Genomic DNA, 17792 nt, shown 5'->3' with positions numbered 1-17792 from the left:
GTTTACGCATACACACACAGTTTACGCATACACACACAGTTTACGCATACACACACAGTTTACGCAAACACACACAGTTTACGCATACACACACAGTTTACGCAAACACACACAGTTTACGCATACACATACAGTTTACGCATACACACACAGTTTACGCATACACACACAGTTTACGCATACACACCCAGTTTACGCAAACACACACAGTTTACGCATACACACACAGTTTACGCATACACACACAGTTTACGCAAACACACACACAGTTTACGCATACACACACAGTTTACGCATACACACACAGTTTACGCATACACATACACGTACACAAGTGCATACTTACAGCTCGCATGGTTGCCTGAATCCGTTCTTCCGTGACTTTTGCGATCTCTCCACGGACCTTATCGTTGCAGTTTACCTGCACACGACCAAAGAAGAGTAAAGCCTTGGTCTTGCAGCGCATGACATCGGAAGAGTTTCTCCCCTAGCAGACTGCGCCAAGGGATGCCCCCTCTTCACTTCCCACCCTCATCCCTCTGCGTTTCGACGTACAACAAGCGCTCTGCCTTGCAGCTTGAGGCCAGCAAGGCACGCAATGCACTTGGCTGCTCCGAGAGGATCTGCAAACTCGCAGAAACCAAAAGCCGCCAGCTGTCCAGACACCGGATCGCTCTGCCTGTTCCATCGCAGCACGCGCCCGAATTCCTGAAGCGAGCAGCATATACACACACGCGAATACACAAAATTACGCAAAATAGACAAAAAAATACATGAAAAAAGGCGAAAAATTCACACACAGGACGCCGTAAAACGATAGGCAGCCATTGCCGAAAACAAGAGGAAAAACGCCCGTTCAAGCCTTCTCACCCCCCTACTGGACCCCCCGGCAGCGGCGAAGCAACGCGAGCAGAAGCGCAGAGTGCAAGGAGCCGTCTTATAGAGCCAAGCCACGCTGCTCTGTCAGCAGCAGCACGAGTGCAGCAGCGGCTGCAGTCGTCAGTGCAAGCCACATATGGGCAGTAGCAGCGGCAAGAGCAGCTCATAGATACCGCGAGAAGATTCCTCATGAAATCGTTGTCTGCATGCTTCGTAATATTCCCAATGTATAGAGTGCTCGACCGCTGCTGCTGCTGTTGCTGTTGCTGCTGCGGCTGCTGTACAGACGGCATGGCTGGACGCTGCGGGGGCATCATGGCTGGCGGCATTCCATAAGCCATGGAGGTTCCCATAGGCGTTCCAATTGCTGTAAACGCAGAAAAACGGAAAAACAGAAAACAGAAACACGAGGGAGGATCTGATCGACGTCCAACACCGCGAGGCGGTGAGAGAGAGAGGGCTTGAGAGCGTGCAACGCAGGTCCAAACAAAATCGGAAAAGCACAAGGGCATGCTGTATGAATGCCGAATACGCAGCTGAGGGAGCGCGTTGCAGACGCGATATACATATACATGAATATATGTCTCGGCGTGCGTGAGGAATTGAAGGAACATGCATCTATGGCCAAAAAGGCGCGAGCAGTTCAAGAGCAGTCCCTTACGCGTCATGCCTGGCAGCTGATACGGGGGCATGCCGTAAGCCTGCACAGCACAGCACAGTGGCACCACCAGGAGGGCACCCTGACTGCACCAAAGAAGCCTCTCCTGAGAGTTTCCTTGCGAGAGCTGCTGCCTCGTCTCCCCACGCAGAGCATGGCCAGATCGCGAATCTCCCCCACAGCGGCAGCAGCAGTCTTGCAACCCCCAGAAACATCCCGCGCACAGCGAAGGAGAGACTGCGCCTCGCAAGTCGGCGGCGCTGCCTTTGGCCTTCCCAGCTTCGCCGCCCCCTGTAAGACACCGCTGCAGCTCTCCGAAGAAGGCTAGCCTACTCAGCGCTGCACTTCCGCCAACATCCATCGAGAAGGGGGAACCTCACCTGCGCAGCTGCCATCATCGCCGCAGCAGGCGCTAGGGGTCTCATGCCCATCAGACCGGGAGGCATTCCTCCGAAAGGCTGCATGTTGCTGCGCAGAGTATTGATTGCGCTGTGCTGAGAGTGCGCCTCTTCGCGGGGAACTGCTTCACAACCAGCCAAAAAACCGCCTCGGAGGCTTCGGCCTGCCGCTGCCTCTGTGTTTGCCCACGCTTGCAGCAGCTGCTGCTGCCACCGGATTAAGACTAACGGCTACACAATTTCCTCAAAGAAGCATCAGAAATCAGGGGTGGAAGCGCGTGGTGTTCCTGCTGCCCTCGCAAGCGCTGCAGCCGCAGCCACTGCCGCGCGGCTGCAAAAATGCGCATGCACCAACAACCCCACCCAGTCCCACTCACCCCGCTGCACGCCCCTTGCTTCTCTCAGTGCTTCACGCCTATTGATTCTGGAAATCGAGACGTTTTTGCAGCTGGAAAAACACCAAAACGAGCAGAAAGGAAGACGCGCACCCGCCGCAGCCGCCGCACGCCCTCCCGCTGCTGTACATACAGCTCATCCGTGTGTCGCCTTCAGCCGTGCTTCGACCAAAGAGCTGTATCTGAGGGTTTCTCGTGCGGCGAAACCTCCGAGGACGGTAAAAGCTGGCAGATACAGAGGCTGTATGCCCTACACTACGATGAGCAGCATCAGCAACAGCATCAACACTAACAACAGCATCAGCGTCAACATTAACAACAGCATCAACATTAACAACGACAGCATCGACAGCGCCAAAATCAACAACAGCAGCAGCAACAACATGCCTAGCTGGCGATTACAGCAGAAACTCCTGGCCCTCTACCCCTGCAGAGTAGGCGCCGGACTGAACCCCTTCGCAGCAGCAGCGTCAACACACAGCTCAGAACGCAGGATGCAGCCATGGCGTTCGCCGCTGCCAGCCTGAAGAGCAACGCAGAAGAGGTGCCCTTAATTGATCTGACTGCAGCTACTTCACCGCCTCGAAGGCGTAGAGGCTTCCCGTTTCATCACCTCAGCAAGGGCCCTACGACGAAAGACTCTGAGGCAGAAGGTGCTCTTGGTAGCAGCAGCAGCCCAAGCAGCAGCAGCAGCTCTCGCAGCCAAACGCGCACGCCATCCCGAGAACAGTCTGTACGACGCAAACAGTCCTTGGCAGCTGCGCGAAGCGGCGAAAATGGAGGCGTCACGCGCAAGGCAGGCGCTTCTGGAAGGCGCATGTCGAGCTCAAGAAGCGCGAAGAGCAAGGCGGAAGAAGCCGTCTCATCCGTCTCTGGGGGCAGTACGCCTCGTTCTCTGCGCAGTCTTCTGTCATCGGAGAGGAGCTGCAGCCGTCACAGCAGCAGTAAGAGTCTCCTTGAGGTCGGCAGCAGTCTGCTTGCAGCGAAAGTCGCAACGCAGTGTACAGACACTGGCTGCCCCTCTCCCCCCCGAACCCGACTGGCTCCCTCGCGCTTCAAATCGCAGCCTCAGACGCTCTCTCCTGCCACCTGCGGCAGTCGCCATGCAGACTGGGGGAGAAAAGAACATGGCAGCACCAGCTTTTCTTGGTATGAAGCCTCCAACCCTCGCTGGAGAGGCGACGCTCTGCCTTCGCTGCATCCTGCAGCGAAGGTGAATCAGCTGCTCGCTTTCTTGCAGGCTTACGCGGCAGCTCCTCCTCCTCCTGAGGCTGCTGCGAGGCTTTCTGAGACGCTTGCAGTCGAGCGGCGGCGAGCACAGCCTCCCCCCAGGAAGCAGCTGAAGACTTCAGCGCCGCCGGAGTCACAGTGCAGCGCCATGGCTGTCGATGGGGAGGCGCGAGGCGCCGTTCACAGCGGCGCTCCGCGCGCATGCATTTGTGTGTTGCAAGGACCTTCAGGAAGCGGCAAGAGGTGGCTACTGATGAGCCTCGCTGACTCCTTGGGGATGCGCGTAATAGAATTCGACGAGGCTGCTGCAGCTGCTGCAAGTGCAGCGTCTGCTGCTGACGGTTCTGCAGGCATACGCGGCAGCGGAGGCAGAGGCGGTCTACTGCGAGGCGAGCCTCTCTCCTTAGGCAAAGCCTATCTTTTGTTCCTTTCGCAGGCGCTCAAGCGAGTCGCGCTGCCGCTCGAAGCGCTTGCCAATAGCGAAGCAGGCAGCAGAAGCAGCAGCAGCAGTAAGACACGAAAGAACTGCGCGACTGCCGTGGTTCTGCTGCGGCAGCTGCCCGCTTCCTTGCTGCAGCACTCCTCCACGTTTGCACGGCAGCTGCAGCAGCTCCTGCAGCAGCAGCAGCAGCAGCAGGGAAGTGCGCAGCCGCTGGTGATCTGTCTCCGCGATGAATGGGAAGAGCAACGCCTTCTGCAGCAGATCTTGCCACCCCACCTCATAACACACCCTGGCGTCTGCCTCATTAAGCTGAGAGCTCCTACGGAGACTCAAGTATCGGCGCGTTTATGCTGTCTCGACGCTTTTTTTTTCGCATGCATGCCTCTCGCCTTTGCAGTCATGCTACAGGCACCCTCGACGCAGCCGTTCTTAGGCTGTGCTGCTGCTCCCTCTCGCATCGGCCGTAAACAAACCGCCTTCCCTAGCTGCATGTGCATGTATGTGTATGTGTATGTATGTGTATGTGAATGTGTATGTGAATGTGTATGTATTCGCGTTTTTCCAGCTCGAGAGTTGTGGAGAGTAGTCTCGCTGCTGCCTTTGTCTTGCGGCTCGCAGGTGCTTCGCTTGCTGCAGCAGCTTCAAGAGCAGACAGCAGCGGATCTGCGGGGAGAGGGCTTGGCGGCTGCCGCCGCGCGAGTTGCCGCAGCCGATGTAGCCGCCATTGCTGCCGCTAGCAAGGGAGACTTACGGCAAGCGCTAGGAAGCCTCAGACTTGCTGCCGTGACGCCTGCTGCTGCTTGTCTGGAGACGGGGGAAGCGCCTGCTGCGATCGCTGCGTGGCTTCGAACGACCACGCGCCGCGGGGAGTCGCGAGAGACACGTGCTGCGGACAGATCCTCAAGTGCAGCACGAAAAAAAACAGCAGCCACGGCAGCAGCGGCTGGCATCCTAGCTGCCGCCATGTGGTGCAAAGACGCGCAGCTCGCCTCTTTCCACGTCATCGGTAAGTTCCTCTATGGAAAGCGGCTCCTCACGAGCTGCACGACGGAGCAGGGAAGAAAGACACTTCAAACGCAGCCGCCGCAAACGCGATCTGCCGATGCCAACGCTTCCGCCAAAGGAGCCTTGCGAGCAGCAGGTGCAGCATGCGCTGCTGCAACGCAGGGGGGTTGGGGGGGGCGCATGCAATGGTCTCCCGTTGAGCGCGAGGCAGCCGCCGCTGCGGCTACACGCTGGCATGCAGCAGCAGGAAAAGCAGCAGCAGGAAAAGCAGCAGCAGGAAAAGCAGCTTTCCCCCCTCTCAGCGCCAGCAGCAACTGCAGGAGCAGCGTCTCAGCAGCATCAGCACGAACGACGCTCGAAGACTGCGCTGCAACGGATGCTGCTTTCTTGGATGAGGATCTAGAAGACTTGCTCGCAGCCGTAGATGAAGATGAACAGATGCACGAGGAGCAGCGGCAGATGGACTGTGTCTATGCGGCAGCTGCTGCTGCGATTGAGGCTGCGGCAGCTGCACCACTCTCGGCTGCTCATCTGCACGCTCCTGCGACGGCTGCCTCAAGGCTCCCTCTCCACTACAGATTGCGCGAAGGTCAGGAGGGGGTGCTGCTGCTTTTTGCTGCTCAACGAACAGGAAAGCGACTCTTCACAGACGCAGCAGCAGCAGTGCCTCTCCGTGTTGCCGCTGCTGTCGTACGCCCACCCCAGAACGAGGAGGGACGGCTGCAGCTCCTGCTATTGCTCCTGCTTCGCATTCGATAGTGCTGCTAAGTGCTGCATGCGTGGCGCTTGCGCATTCTGTGTTGATCCTTTTGCAGATGGATGGCTTTGGGCAGCGCAAGACTCGGTCAGAGGCTTCATGCCGAGTGGCGTCTCCCTCTTGCCTCCTCCTCCTCCTTCGTCTCCTTGCGCGTTCAGTTCAGCGGCTGCTGCTGCTGATCGGCAGCAGCAGCCACGCCAGCTCAGCTTCTCCATGCTGCAGCGGAAAGAAACGCGACCTCCCCTCTACTTTGTTCCCTCCGCAGTGCTGCAGCAGATGACGCTGGATCCGGAGACGTTCGTGCAGCTGCTGCATGCGAATTACCCGCCTTTCTTCGAAGACATCGAGGACGCTGCAGCTGCAGCTGCCGCCTTCGCTACCATGGATGCTGCTGCTGCCTTTTCTGTCGCTCACAGGTGGAGGAGACATGGAGGAGGCGATGCCGCGGCGACTGCTGATGAGCGTCTTGCTGCCACAGTAGCGGAATTCTGCGGAAGGGCCGTTTTAGACGCCAATCTACACCCCTGCTGCCCCTCTCGCAGCAGCAGCAGCAGCAGCAGCAGCGAAGGCTCCACGAAAGGCTGGGGCTTTGCCTTCTCAGGCAGTGTCACTGCAGATTTACGCAAACGGCAGCAAAAGGCTGGCACTGCTTGGCGCGCTTACACCACCAGCGTCCGCCTGCTGCTGCAGCAGCAACTCCAACAGCAACTCCGACCCGAAATGCAGCAGCAGCAGCAACAGCAACAACACGCAGAGACAGCAGCGGACTGTGCCTTTGTAGCTCGTGCTCGCGTATTCTGGGGGAGCACTCTCGATCCCTCGCCAGCAGTATTTGCTTCTCAAGTGCTTCCTTCCTTGTGCCTCCTCCTTACTCTGGGGACCTCTCCCGCGCGGCAGAGAGGGCCCCCCCCCCTCCTCCGGGGGGGGGGCCCCTCCAGGGGGCAGTGCAGTGGCCTTTGCTGCCTCACGCCAGATTGCAGTCGCGCACTGCTGCAGTGGGAAGCTCCTCTGCTGCATCTGTTGTCTCCGAGGGTCGGGGGCCCCTCGAACAAGAGGCCTATGGGGCCCCCCGACCACACGGACGACGGGGATGCCAGCAGTACCCTGGGGGGCCCCCCCCCCCCCGGGGAAGTACTCTGCGAGCGATGCCGCGCACTGGCGAAAGCTCCCTCCTTTCCGTGGAGAGGAGAGAGGCCTTTTCGAACCTCTTCCCAGGGAAGCCCCCTGGAAAGAGAGATGCACGACATAGAAGAAATAGAGGAGGTCTAGGCTCCTTCATCACGAAGGCAGCAGCAGGAAGGCCCTTAGAGGAAACCTTTCCGTGGAACGCAGATAAGGCTTTTGAGGACTGTAGGAGGGGTAGCAGAGGAAGAAACATCGCGAAAGAGGGAGGGAGAGAGGCAGGGAGGGGTAGCAGAGAAAGAAACAGCGCGAAAGAGGCAGGGAGGGGTAGCAGAGAAAGAACCAACGCGAAAGAGGGAGAGAGGGGTAGCAGAGAAAGAAACAACGCGAAAGAGGGAGGGAGGGATAGCAGAGGAAGAAACAACGCGAAAGAGGCAGGGAGGGATAGCAGAGAAAGAAACAACGCGAAAGAGGGAGAGAGGGGTAGCAGAGAAAGAACCAACGCGAAAAAGGGAGGGAGGGGGTAGCAGAGAAAGAAACAACGTGAAAGAGGGAGAGAGGGGTAGCAGAGAAAGAACCAACGCGAAAAAGGGAGGGAGGGGGTAGCAGAGAAAGTCTGGCAGAAAAAATGTTTCGGAAGGAACCACCCAACGTGACAGGGCGTTCTGATGCATGGATCACTCGTCACTGCAGTTTACGTCTACACCAGAAGGTGCACGGTTAGCTATAGCCTTCATAGGCAAAGTAGAAACGGCGGGCTCTCTGCGTCATGGTGACAGCCGTCAGCGATCTCCCTAGAATGAGAGCGTAGACAGGTGCTGTAAGGATCGCATGTAGGCTGCAAATTACGGTTATCGATGTAAGCCTTTCCCGCGTGCAGCTCAGAGTCTTCTTAACAAGCCTTGATCGCTGGATTATCTACACATGAGCGGTCTGCAGTTTTTATCTGGCCCTTGAAAAATCCTTATCGAGCGCGTGTCTACGGGTGGCTGGGGGCGCCATAAGGAGCCCACTAGAAACGCATGCGGCCGTAGGCTATCCTCTAGAGGCAATACGCCTCGCTGAAGTCGGTCCTTCGTCACCACTTTTCCTAAGGCGCAGACACGGCTGCGATGGCTCGCTCTCGCATGTCTTCAGTAACCTGCATAGTTTCACTCCGAGGCAGCAGCTGCAGCGCCATCTAGACACCGCGCGTGTTGCCGCATTAGCAGGCGAAGCTATGGCAGCCAACGCTCCGTAGCGGCCGCAAGCGTGTGTAGGATGTCTAGAGGGTGTGTCAGCAGCCAGCCTTGTTACTTCCGTGCAGCACTACACGTTTTTAACCCGCTGTCCAGCGAGCGAAAAAACTCAAATAAAGCTACAAGCGCACGCTCACGGTTTCTCCGTCGAGTGTGTTGAGCTTCGGAAGGCGCTTAAGCATGCTGCAGCGAATCTCTTCCTGCAGTGTCACGAGCATCAGCAGAGCGAGTTTCGGAAAGCAGCGCATACAAAAGGCTCCCGTCGCTACCTAGCTCTGCGTAGAAAAGGCTCTCCACCCTAATCCCTTACCGCTGTGGAGCAAGAGTCGTAGACTGGGTTCCCCTTAAAGAGCACATTCACCAGAGACGGAAGGGTTGCCTAGTACAGGAGAGCACAAACCGTAAGCCGTGCATTCTAAATCGCCGCGTAGAGTCATTCACAGGAATCTCTGTATCCAAGCTCTGCATGTGACTCCCTGTAGTAGGAGAGAAATGGAATTTGTGAAGTCCGCTGCACTCTACTGAGCTCTAATGCTCCTGTGGAGAGAGGAACGAGCGCGATTCTCAGGGTTACTCCAAGTGCTGCTGTGGCAATGCGTGCTTATATCCTGCCTGAGGCTTGTGCCTCTTTCACACCAGCTTTTCAATCTCTTCCCATGATTTGACCTTGTTGTTGGACATGAAAAGGACTTCGAGTTTCACGCACGGCTGCAAGCCGTCAAGCTTTTCAATTTGATTGTAGGAGAGCCACAGTTGCCGCAAGGTGGCTCCCACGTCCTCCAGTCCACTTATCTTTTTTATCACGTTCCGACCCAAAGACAAGATCTCTAGCTTTTCTGCAGCAATATTGGCAGTAGACGGGCCGGTTGGAAACAACGATGGGGGAAAGCGGTGCTTTGGAGGGGCAGCAGTCGCAGGAAAATAGGGCACAAAAGTACACGTCCACACGGATCTGAGGAAACCGTTCCCGCCAGTAACTGCCGGCAAATGGATCGCTAAGGCCTGAAGTATTTTTTTCTCAAAAAAGTCATGTGCGGTGCGTATCAAGCGCCCATCAGCGATTATGGCTATGGCCGGTGATGAAGCGTGGGGAGGAGGGCGTTTCAGGTTCTCTACTACCAAGATTGCGCTACATCAACCCATTTCTAGGAGGGCCATGTAGCTCCCACCGTTATGTTTGCGCCCTTAGTGGAGCACAGAATGTAACAAGCGGGGTAGAGGTAGAACTAGTGAAGCAGCAATTGTTCGCAAGGAACTCATATTCGCACTTAAGTTTGAGAGGTTGGAAATCTTCTCGATTGAATTGGTTGACAGCGACAACTTCTTGCACGCCACAAGGGCATTCAAAGAGGAATCCATCTTCTCCAAGGGAGGGAGCTGCGCTATGAGCTTCACCTCCTCAGCTTCAGCAGCCACCAGCCCTTCATCAGAAACGGTAAACTATAAGCTAGGTGCGTTTAGCCATTACCTTGCCTACTTGCCCATGAGGGAAGCGGCGATGAGACAGGGGGCCTCTCCCCTAAAGCCAGAAAGCTGAACGCTTTTTAGAGCCTTTCGTGCGTACACTTGCGTTTCTTGGCCTCTTTGTGCTGGTGGGGTCACTCACCTGTCTTCTCTTCAAAAAGCTGTATGGCCTTGAGACACGACGTGCCTCCTCCTGCCTTTGCCATTCTTCCCCGTTTATGGAGTACAGCAGAAGTTTTAAAACGTAAGCTAATTTACACCCCTTCTCCCTTTCATCTATTAGCTCTCTCCCTACGGAGCGAATTGTGTCTGGGCATGATCTCTGAAGGAGTGTCGGTGGCAAATGAAGCCCCACCTCCGAGGGAAAGATCCACGACGATCTTCAAAGGACCGAGAAATTGGTGCACTTAAAAGAGATTGGGTTGTCATACTTTGCAGTACATGGGTGGGGGTGTCACTCGACCCGTTCAAAAGCGGCCCCAGGGCTCCCAAGACAGATGTGGGCGGAAAAAAGACTGTCAACGCTCATCGAAATCGGTGTTTCAGATATCGAATGAGGCTAATTATTGCACAACCAATGTTTTAGGAAGGAAATCTGGGCAACGCTGCGGAAAGTCGCCGAAGCGCCACATGCAAAGAACGTTTGTCGGTACGGCGCAGGGCTTGGAGGGGCTCTTCTTCGAATCAGGTGTGGGAGTTTAAATGGTTGACTGCGTCTGTTGCTGACGCCTTTGTACATTCGAGTTACGTTCAGCTTAACTCATTGCTTTTTCCGCGCGAATATGAGAAGCATCTACCGACCCCAGACACGGCGGTTTGTCCGAGTGGTTAAGGAGTTGGACTTGAAATCCAATGGGCTCTGCCCGCGCAGGTTCGAGCCCTGCAGCCGTCGTCTGACCCATGCGACCTCCTTGTTATTGGTTTTTCCTTACTTTATTCTTATGAATTGATTTCTACACACCAATTATTGACTTCTCAGAGGTAGCCTTGTGAACACGCATATTTTTGCTGCCTCCTTAGTCTTCGTTTCACTGCGGCGCTTTGGGAAGCAGTGACCACTCATGAGCAGAGTAACGCTCGCGCATGTTGGAAACCACTGTTTTGGGTGCATTTATCGCCAAGACGCAGCACTGGCTACATATAAAACCCAGGGAAACTTTTTTTTCATGATGAAAACAGAGAGCACGACACCTCTATTTCATAGATAGCGGACGGGGAAACGACAACTGCTAAGGAAATCGCGAAACGAGTTGTAGTTTTTGTTCGGGCAGGTTTTCTGCGCAGGATTGGGCCAGTCTGTCACACGTCCTGGCTAAGTTCGCTCTCCTTCTGCTTCATCTGTTTCCCCTCCGGCTCAGGGAAAGCGTGGCCGCTCTTGTAAAAGTCTTCCACCAAGAGGGCCAGCTGTGTGACCGTTGCCCCTATGCCCTCTGCGTTCTTCTGCTTCAACGCCTCGAAACGAGGCAGGACTGACGTCCGAATAATATCCATGACTTTGGAAAACTGCTTCTTGTACTGGCGAGCCGCCGCATGGCCAGCCGTTTGAAGGAATTCGAGCAGCAGGGCGGGGGCAATGCGGCCCGCCTTCGCCGACGTGCTGCATAGCATGTTGATAAATCGTGCCCCCCACAGCCAGACATCCTCTAGTTCTGCAGCGAACACGCAATAAGCGCATGCGTTCGCGCAGCGGCCACTCGCCTGCCAGCAAGCCACGGTGCAAGACGGCAGTTGTGAACGAATACCTCCCTAAACACGTCGAAAATAGTGCAGCGCTAGCCAGAGTGCTTGGGGGTGACGGGAAGCATAAGACACGCTTAAGTGGAACTTCGCTCGAAATGCTGTGGTGAAGATGCCACCATATATATATATACATATACATATGTATATATATATACATCTGTTGCCGCGTTTTACTACAGCTACCGAACTGGCTAGCTTAGCGGCCAGCTAGAATAGTCTGACTGCGCATGTGCACGATATCCAGCTAGCAGGGCACATCCATCCATACTCTGGGAGCAGACAAGATACGCTATCCAGAGGCGTAGGGATGCTGCCATTCTGTCGAAGAAATCGACCTCAGACTCCCCAGCCCATTGCCCACGAAGGCGATAAAAGGCCTCTGCCGTCATCCCCTGAAACAGTCGCAGCAGCAGCCGCAGCATCATTGGTGCAGCTTCGGCTAGATGCCAGCAACAGCAGCGCCAGCAGCACTTTGTTACCGCGGCAGCAGATTTCGCCAACCTGCGTCCTTCGGTGGGAGAAAGGGGTTGCGTAGGTGCAGACGGAGAAGAGAGCTGCCCGAAAGATTCTCTCAAAGTCTTTGGCATGCGAAGCCACACTGCAGTAGGAGGCACAAAAAGAGAGGCTTATTTGGAGACGTAGACGCACTGGATGACATAGGCATGGTGGAAAAAGGATTGAACGAAACATGGGCTGCTGGAAAAATTCACGTCGACAAAAAAGCCCAAGAGATAAGGCGTATGAAGACGGTAGAGAGAGAGAGGATACAGCACAGGCATGAGGCGGAAAGGGGCAGAGAGAGCCCACGTGAAGTGCTGACGATTGAAAGTAAAGAATGCCAAGCATTTAAGGCCCTTCGGCGCGAGCACGGACAGAAGCACATACGCCATACACACATACATACACACACATATACAGACATACGCATAGATACATGTGCACACACATGCGCATATTTACATACACACATACAGCAGACACAGCTGCAGCTTACCCTCGAATGAGATAACCATACGCCCAAACCGAACTGGGTCGCACACTTAGCTGTACAGACACCGCAACGCATGAGCGCGTCAAGCAGCTCCACTTGCAAGGACCTCTGCCGTCAAAGCAGCAACAGCAGCAGCAAAAAGGCTGGGAAAGCGGCGGAAGCGAGCGGTCTAAAATACAGGCAGGCGCAATGCTGCTGCAACGTGAAGACTACCTGTCCTCCCCGTTCACACAAGGCAAGGATCCTTTTGGCCAGTTCACGACAAAAAAATTCCTCTGCTCCCTCTGGCATGCGCTTTAGAGGCCCCCTAATGAAACCACGAAGCGTCTCAATAGCCTGCACCAACAGACAGACACACACGAAGGGGGAGGCTGCCAGAAGGCAAGACAAGACGCCGAGCGATGCTGCGCTAGCGTCACACTCCAAGGCACCCCCTCCACCCAAGAGGACAGGCAAGTGAGTAAGCCACAGAGAAAACAAAGAGAGCACTCTACAGAAAGGAAGGCAGAAGATGCCTTAGGGCATCTTTCTCCTCTGCTGCCCCCCCGCCGGGGAGGCGTGGCAAGCGAGAATCGATCACGAGAGGCCATGTTGTTTTGAGGCAGCGTCGAACGGCAAGACAGGGAAGTCGAAGAAGCCGTGAAAATATGGCAGATGCATGTCAGGACGTGAACAAGCAGCAGCAACCACAGGATGGCGCCAGACAAAAGCTTCAGAAAGTCGTCAAGAGGAGGAAAGCCTTCCTTACGGTTATGACTTGGCTCTGTGTGGAGGCGACTTGGTTCAGAGATGAATTGATGAGGGCCTTTACTTCCACTCGCACTTTCTTCGACTCGTCTTGTGTCAAACCCTAAGTGCGTGCCAAAAAACAAACTTCTACTCGCTCAATCGCAACTGTAGGCAGCTGACCCCTAACCCACGTCTCGAGTCTGTGAAGCGCGTGGAAACTGCTGTCAAGCGCTCTCTATAGATGTAGACATGTATATATATGCATATAGATGTAGATGCTTCTATGGAGAGCTGAGAATATGCAACCTATAGCAGCCGTGCAGCACTTCAGACTGCACGAGCACCATCAGAAAGGCACCTGGAAAGTTGGCATGGACTGCTGTCTTTCTGCCTCCTTGTAGCCAGCGATCTCCTGAAGGGCCGCTGCTACGAATGGATGTGTTGAGGCAGACGGCAGCGTGTCATCTGCTGCAGCAGGAGGTGCTGCCGCAGCAGAGGCTGCAGTAGTAGATGCTGCAGCGGCAGGAAGAGCATCAGACACCAGGAGCGACATCCACACATGAGGCAGTGTGGGAGTCTCAAAATGCATCTATTTCACACGCAGAAATTTGTTGGAGAGTGAACCTGGGTGCCTCCTTGCGCCACCATCCCCACGATATAGGGGCATGCAGATCGCAAAAAAGAAACGCAAGCAGTTGAAAAAGAGAAGTGAGCACCCGTGCATGGCTCCCGTCTGTTTGCTCTCCCCAATACACCATACCAGTGACATCCGTCTGCGCTGCTTCCTGTAGTTGTTGCTTCTGCTGCGCTTTTTCCACCTCCTGTTTTCTCTGCTCCTCTGCCTCTTGCTTCTTCCTCTCCTCTGCCTCTTGCTTCTTCCTCCGCTCTTCTTCCTCCCTCCGTCGCTGCTGCTGCTCCTCCTCCTTCTTGCGCTGCTGCTCCTCCAGCAAAGCCTGACGCTTTGCCGCCTGCAGCACCGACAGCAGAAACAGCGAAAACAACACAACCCCTCTCAAAACAGCAGAAAGAGGCAACCTCAATTCGCTTCTCTACCCGCAAAAACAGCAGCACAACACGCCACGTCTGTGCAGCAGCAGTCGCAGCCCGCGTTTGTAGCCAGCCTCAGCAACAGAAACCAACCTCTTCCTTCTCCCTGCGTTCTCTCTCCGCCTTCTGTCTGAGTGCCTCCAGCCTCTCCGCCTCGCGTCTTTGTTCTGCACATAACAGATACACTGGAAAGGCTACATCAGACACCAGCAACTTAAATATGCCTGGCAGACGCCGCAAAACTCCTCCCCAAAAGCAGCTCTCGCCCATCCTTCCGAAGTACCTGCCTTTTCCTCCGCTTGCTGCTCAGCGATCAGCTCAGCCTTAGCGTCTTTTGTCGCTTCCAGCAGTCGCCGGAGGGAGGAAAAGCGGTCGGCAGCTGCAGCAGCAGCAGCTGCTGCTGCTGCTGTTGCTGCTGCTGTTGCTGCTGCTGTTTTAGGCCGTGTTGCTGCCCTCCCCGTTTCTGCGTGTGCTGCAGTCTTAGGGGACGGCAACCTGCAAAACTCGCTGCTGCAATTCCTCCAGCTGTGACTCCCACTGGCAGCCTCGAAGGAGGCGCGCGCGGCGAGTGAAGTCAAAAGCACTTGCTGCTGTGCAGCTGCTGCGCAAACTGCAGCAGCAGCAGCAGTAGCAGCAGCAGCAGAACTTGCTGCTGCTACTGCTGCTGTGCCTGCTGCTGGAAATTCAGCACCAGATATGTGCTCTGCAGTAAATAGGTCTGTGTCGAGGCGAAAGAGACGCCTGATGTTTCCTTTAAAGGCACTTTCACCAGCACGAGCTGCCTCTGGTGTCTTCCTCCTCTCCGCAGCAGCAGCAGCCGTAGGGGGAGCCTCCTCGATTTGCTGTGCGGTAGCTGCTGATTCGCTCTCATCTGCAGCAAGTGCAGCTGTAGCTGCTCCTTTCTCTGCAGCAGGAGCAACCCCTGCAGGAAGCGTCGAAGGCGTAGCTGCTCCTGCTGCTGCTCCTGCTCCTGCTGTCTCGGCAGCGGCAGCTATACGCAGCAGCCAACGCATGCAGCATGTGTTAATCCCCCGATGCGCTGTGCCTGCAGCCGCAAGAGCTCGATCCAGCAGCGTCCAGCTACCATGCTTTTGCTGCTGGTGAGGCTTTTGTAGCTGCTGCACGTGAAACACAGCTGTTTTGTCAGTGGCAAGCTCCGCCTTCTTCTTCGCCACTGCTGCGCTGCTAAAGGAGTCTCCTCCTCGAGCTAAGGCACTGTGCAGAAGGCTTTCTTCTGCGAGCATCTGCAGCAGTGGGGGAAGCGGATGCTGCGGCAGCACCTCTTCCTGCCGCTCAGGCAGCTCCTCTTGTTGCTCCTTCTCAACGGGAGAATGGCGCTTCCCCCCTACTGCTGCTCTCACTTGTTCTGCACTAAGCGCAGTTGAGGCTGCAGCGTTCGATCGAGGATCTCTAGCAGCTGCAGCAGAATCAGCAGCAAACTCCTGCACAAATTGCGCTGATGCCTTTCCTCTCCGGATCGTCGACACTGAATGCTGCACGGCTTCCGCTCCTCCTGCAGATTCTACTGATGTTGGAGGAGAATCTGCAGGTTCTGTTGCAGATTCTGCAATTGGTGCTGCTGCAGGTGGTTCTGCAGATTCTGTTGCAAGTGCTGTTTCTGCTGCATGTGATTCCGCAGGTTCTGTTGCAGATTCTGCAATTGGTGCTGCTGCAGGTGGTTCTGCAGATTCTGTTGCAAGTGCTGTTTCTGCTGCATGTGATTCCGCAGGCTCTGTTGCAGATTCTGTTGCAGCTTCTGCTGTTGGAGGTGCTGCAGCTTCTGCTGCAGCTGAATCTGCAGGTGTCTCTGCAGCTTCTGTTGCAGCTTCTGCTGCATGCGCTGCAATTGCTGCTGCACATGTTGCAGCTTCTGTTGCAGGTGCTGCAATTGCTGCTGCACATGTTGCAGCTTCTGTTGCAGGCGCTGCAATTGCTGCTGCACGTGTTGCAGCTTCTGTTGCAGGTGCTGCAAGAGGAGCTTCGGAAGTTGCGCTTGCTCTTTCTGGCTCTGTTGCCAGTGTATGCGTTCGTTCAGCTGCTGCTGCTGCTGCCCCCGTTTCAACTGAAGAGTTCGCTGATCCTGCTGCTGCTTGCATGCTACTGCGGCATTCCAGAGCGCCTTGCATGTGCATTTTCATGGCTGAATTTGGCAGACATGAAGCAGCAGATCCCTGGCATGCGGTAAATGCAGCAGGAGGTGCTGCTTCTACTAATACACCTGTTGCCGCTTCCAAGCCTCGCTCGATTTCGCTGTTTTCTGCTGTGTAGCTACTGCTGCTGCTGCTGCTTTTTGCAAGACACCAAGAGGCACTCGACTGTTCGGCTTTTTCATCTAACGCCTCCCCTTGCGCTAAAAGCTCTGCACAGCGGCTGCTGCTGCTGCTTTGGTGGATCGAACGGCCTCCCTGTACTCTGCCCTCTGCGGTGTCTCGGCAGCTCGCGCTACCGCTGCTGCTGCTGCTGCTGCTGCTGCTGGATTTTTGCATTTTCGCGCGGCTCCAGTTTTCCCAGTACCGCCATGCATGCGAAAATCTGTCCACCGTAAAACTACTGTTAGGGAGGGTGAGTTCTTAAGGAGGGGGGAGGGAAGGGAAATATGCGCGCAGCAGTCCGCCTCTTGACACTCGAAGACGGTGTATGGTGATGATGAGCGAGAAAAGAGGAACCCCCTGTGCTGGCTTGCAACCTTCCTCCCTCCCCCCTCCAGCCCCCCTAGAGGGAAGGCCGCTACTGCAGCAGCCTCCAGATAAGATCAATGCGCAGTATCTAATAACTGCGTGTGTGCTTAGAGGTTTCGCCGACTGCCGCTGAGGGTAGGGATGCTGCTGTTGCTGCTGTTGCTGTTGCTGTTGCTGCAGCAGCTGTTGTTGTTGTTGCTGTTGTTGCTGTTGCTGTTGCTGCAGCAGCTGTTGTTGCTGTTGCTGCACGCTCTGGGGGTGTAGTGCAGCTTCCCTGTACAAAAAAGTTCGCGCTGAAGGAAGACACGTACGCCAGAGGAAGCCGCCTGTTTCTGCTGCTGCTGCTACTACTCCTCCTCCTCACGCCCTCTGCATGTCAGACAGCAGCACTTTCGAAGGCACTCGACAGGTGGATGGGCAATCGCGCTGGGAAAAACACGCAGCGGTGATTTGACGACGGCACTGCATGCATGCGTCTTCGGAGGGAACGCGTGGCTTAATCCGAGGGCTTACGGATCGCTTGGTGCCGCTGTTACCGTTGAGAAGAATGCTATTTCACGGTGTGATGCAGAGCTTTCTAATTTCATCTTCAGGCTGGCTCCTCCCGCATGCATGCAACGGGTTGGCTGCTTGACTGCAACCCGTCACGGGGGGCCCCCCGCCGCTCCCCCTGGGGGCCCCCAAACACCCCCGGCCTCAGGCGGGGTCACTGAATTTCTGCCACCGTGCACTGCATGTGTTTCTCCCCCCGTTTCTCCAATTTAATTTCTAGGAGGAGTGTGCTAAGTTAATTGGGCTTGTTGCGCTGCTGGTGATCCGCCTGTTGCAGAAAGGATGCCAGCAGGCGTTCGGTTGTTTGCTGTGACTTCAAGTCGGCGCTTTGCGACAGGTGAGGGGCCGTTAAGGGGCGTTTGCGCCGTTGAGGGTAAGGAGTGGTGGCTTCGCAGCAACACAACTAATGGAAGCGAGGGGAGAAAACGAGGGCAAGCGCCAGCAACGCATAGGCGGATTTCCGCACA

The 17792-nt window shown here is 55.6% G+C and overlaps 4 protein-coding genes and 1 non-coding gene across 5 annotated transcripts; 2 read left to right on the top strand and 3 right to left on the bottom strand.

The window, feature by feature from the left end:
• Positions 1–346: 346 nt before the first annotated feature.
• Positions 347–2001, bottom strand: LOC113147356 (RNA-binding protein 25-like; the record flags this gene model as incomplete). Its single annotated transcript, XM_026337632.1, has 5 exons — positions 1918–2001; positions 1541–1580; positions 1053–1246; positions 556–708; positions 347–421 (listed from the first exon to the last, which is right to left on the bottom strand). Coding segments are annotated over exons 1-5 (546 nt in total), but the record flags the coding sequence as incomplete, so codon positions are not given.
• Positions 2002–2713: 712 nt separating this feature from the next.
• Positions 2714–7033, top strand: LOC34624395. The gene is made up of 7 exons (XM_026337631.1): positions 2714–2837; positions 2949–3508; positions 3571–4215; positions 4621–5229; positions 5404–5596; positions 5823–6505; positions 6662–7033. Exons 1-7 carry the CDS (start codon positions 2714–2716, stop codon positions 7031–7033), a joined length of 3186 nt encoding a protein of 1061 aa, XP_026193416.1.
• Positions 7034–8243: 1210 nt separating this feature from the next.
• On the bottom strand, positions 8244–9794 carry LOC34624083 (dynein light chain 1, axonemal). The gene is made up of 5 exons (XM_026337630.1): positions 9731–9794; positions 9393–9545; positions 8761–8960; positions 8438–8503; positions 8244–8324 (listed from the first exon to the last, which is right to left on the bottom strand). Exons 1-5 carry the CDS (start codon positions 9792–9794, stop codon positions 8244–8246), a joined length of 564 nt encoding a protein of 187 aa, XP_026193415.1.
• Positions 9795–10398: 604 nt separating this feature from the next.
• On the top strand, positions 10399–10480 carry Trnas-uga. Its single transcript has one exon. It is a non-coding gene; the product is annotated as a tRNA-Ser (tRNA).
• A 407-nt stretch (positions 10481–10887) lies between these two features.
• On the bottom strand, positions 10888–16619 carry LOC34623198 (protein GLE1). Its single transcript, XM_026337629.1, has 10 exons — positions 16454–16619; positions 15395–15659; positions 14379–14488; positions 14189–14262; positions 13765–14016; positions 12533–12655; positions 12323–12372; positions 11830–11926; positions 11597–11720; positions 10888–11237 (listed from the first exon to the last, which is right to left on the bottom strand). Exons 1-10 carry the CDS (start codon positions 16617–16619, stop codon positions 10888–10890), a joined length of 1611 nt encoding a protein of 536 aa, XP_026193414.1.
• Positions 16620–17792: the final 1173 nt, after the last annotated feature.

The sequence above is a fragment of the Cyclospora cayetanensis genome, unplaced genomic scaffold, assembly GCF_002999335.1.
Source record: "Cyclospora cayetanensis isolate NF1_C8 unplaced genomic scaffold, CcayRef3 CcayRef3_contig_197, whole genome shotgun sequence".
NCBI classification, from domain to species: Eukaryota; Apicomplexa; class Conoidasida; order Eucoccidiorida; family Eimeriidae; genus Cyclospora; species Cyclospora cayetanensis.
The sequence above is the reverse complement of the archived record's forward strand: the minus strand, read 5'-3'. Positions and strand labels throughout refer to the sequence as shown.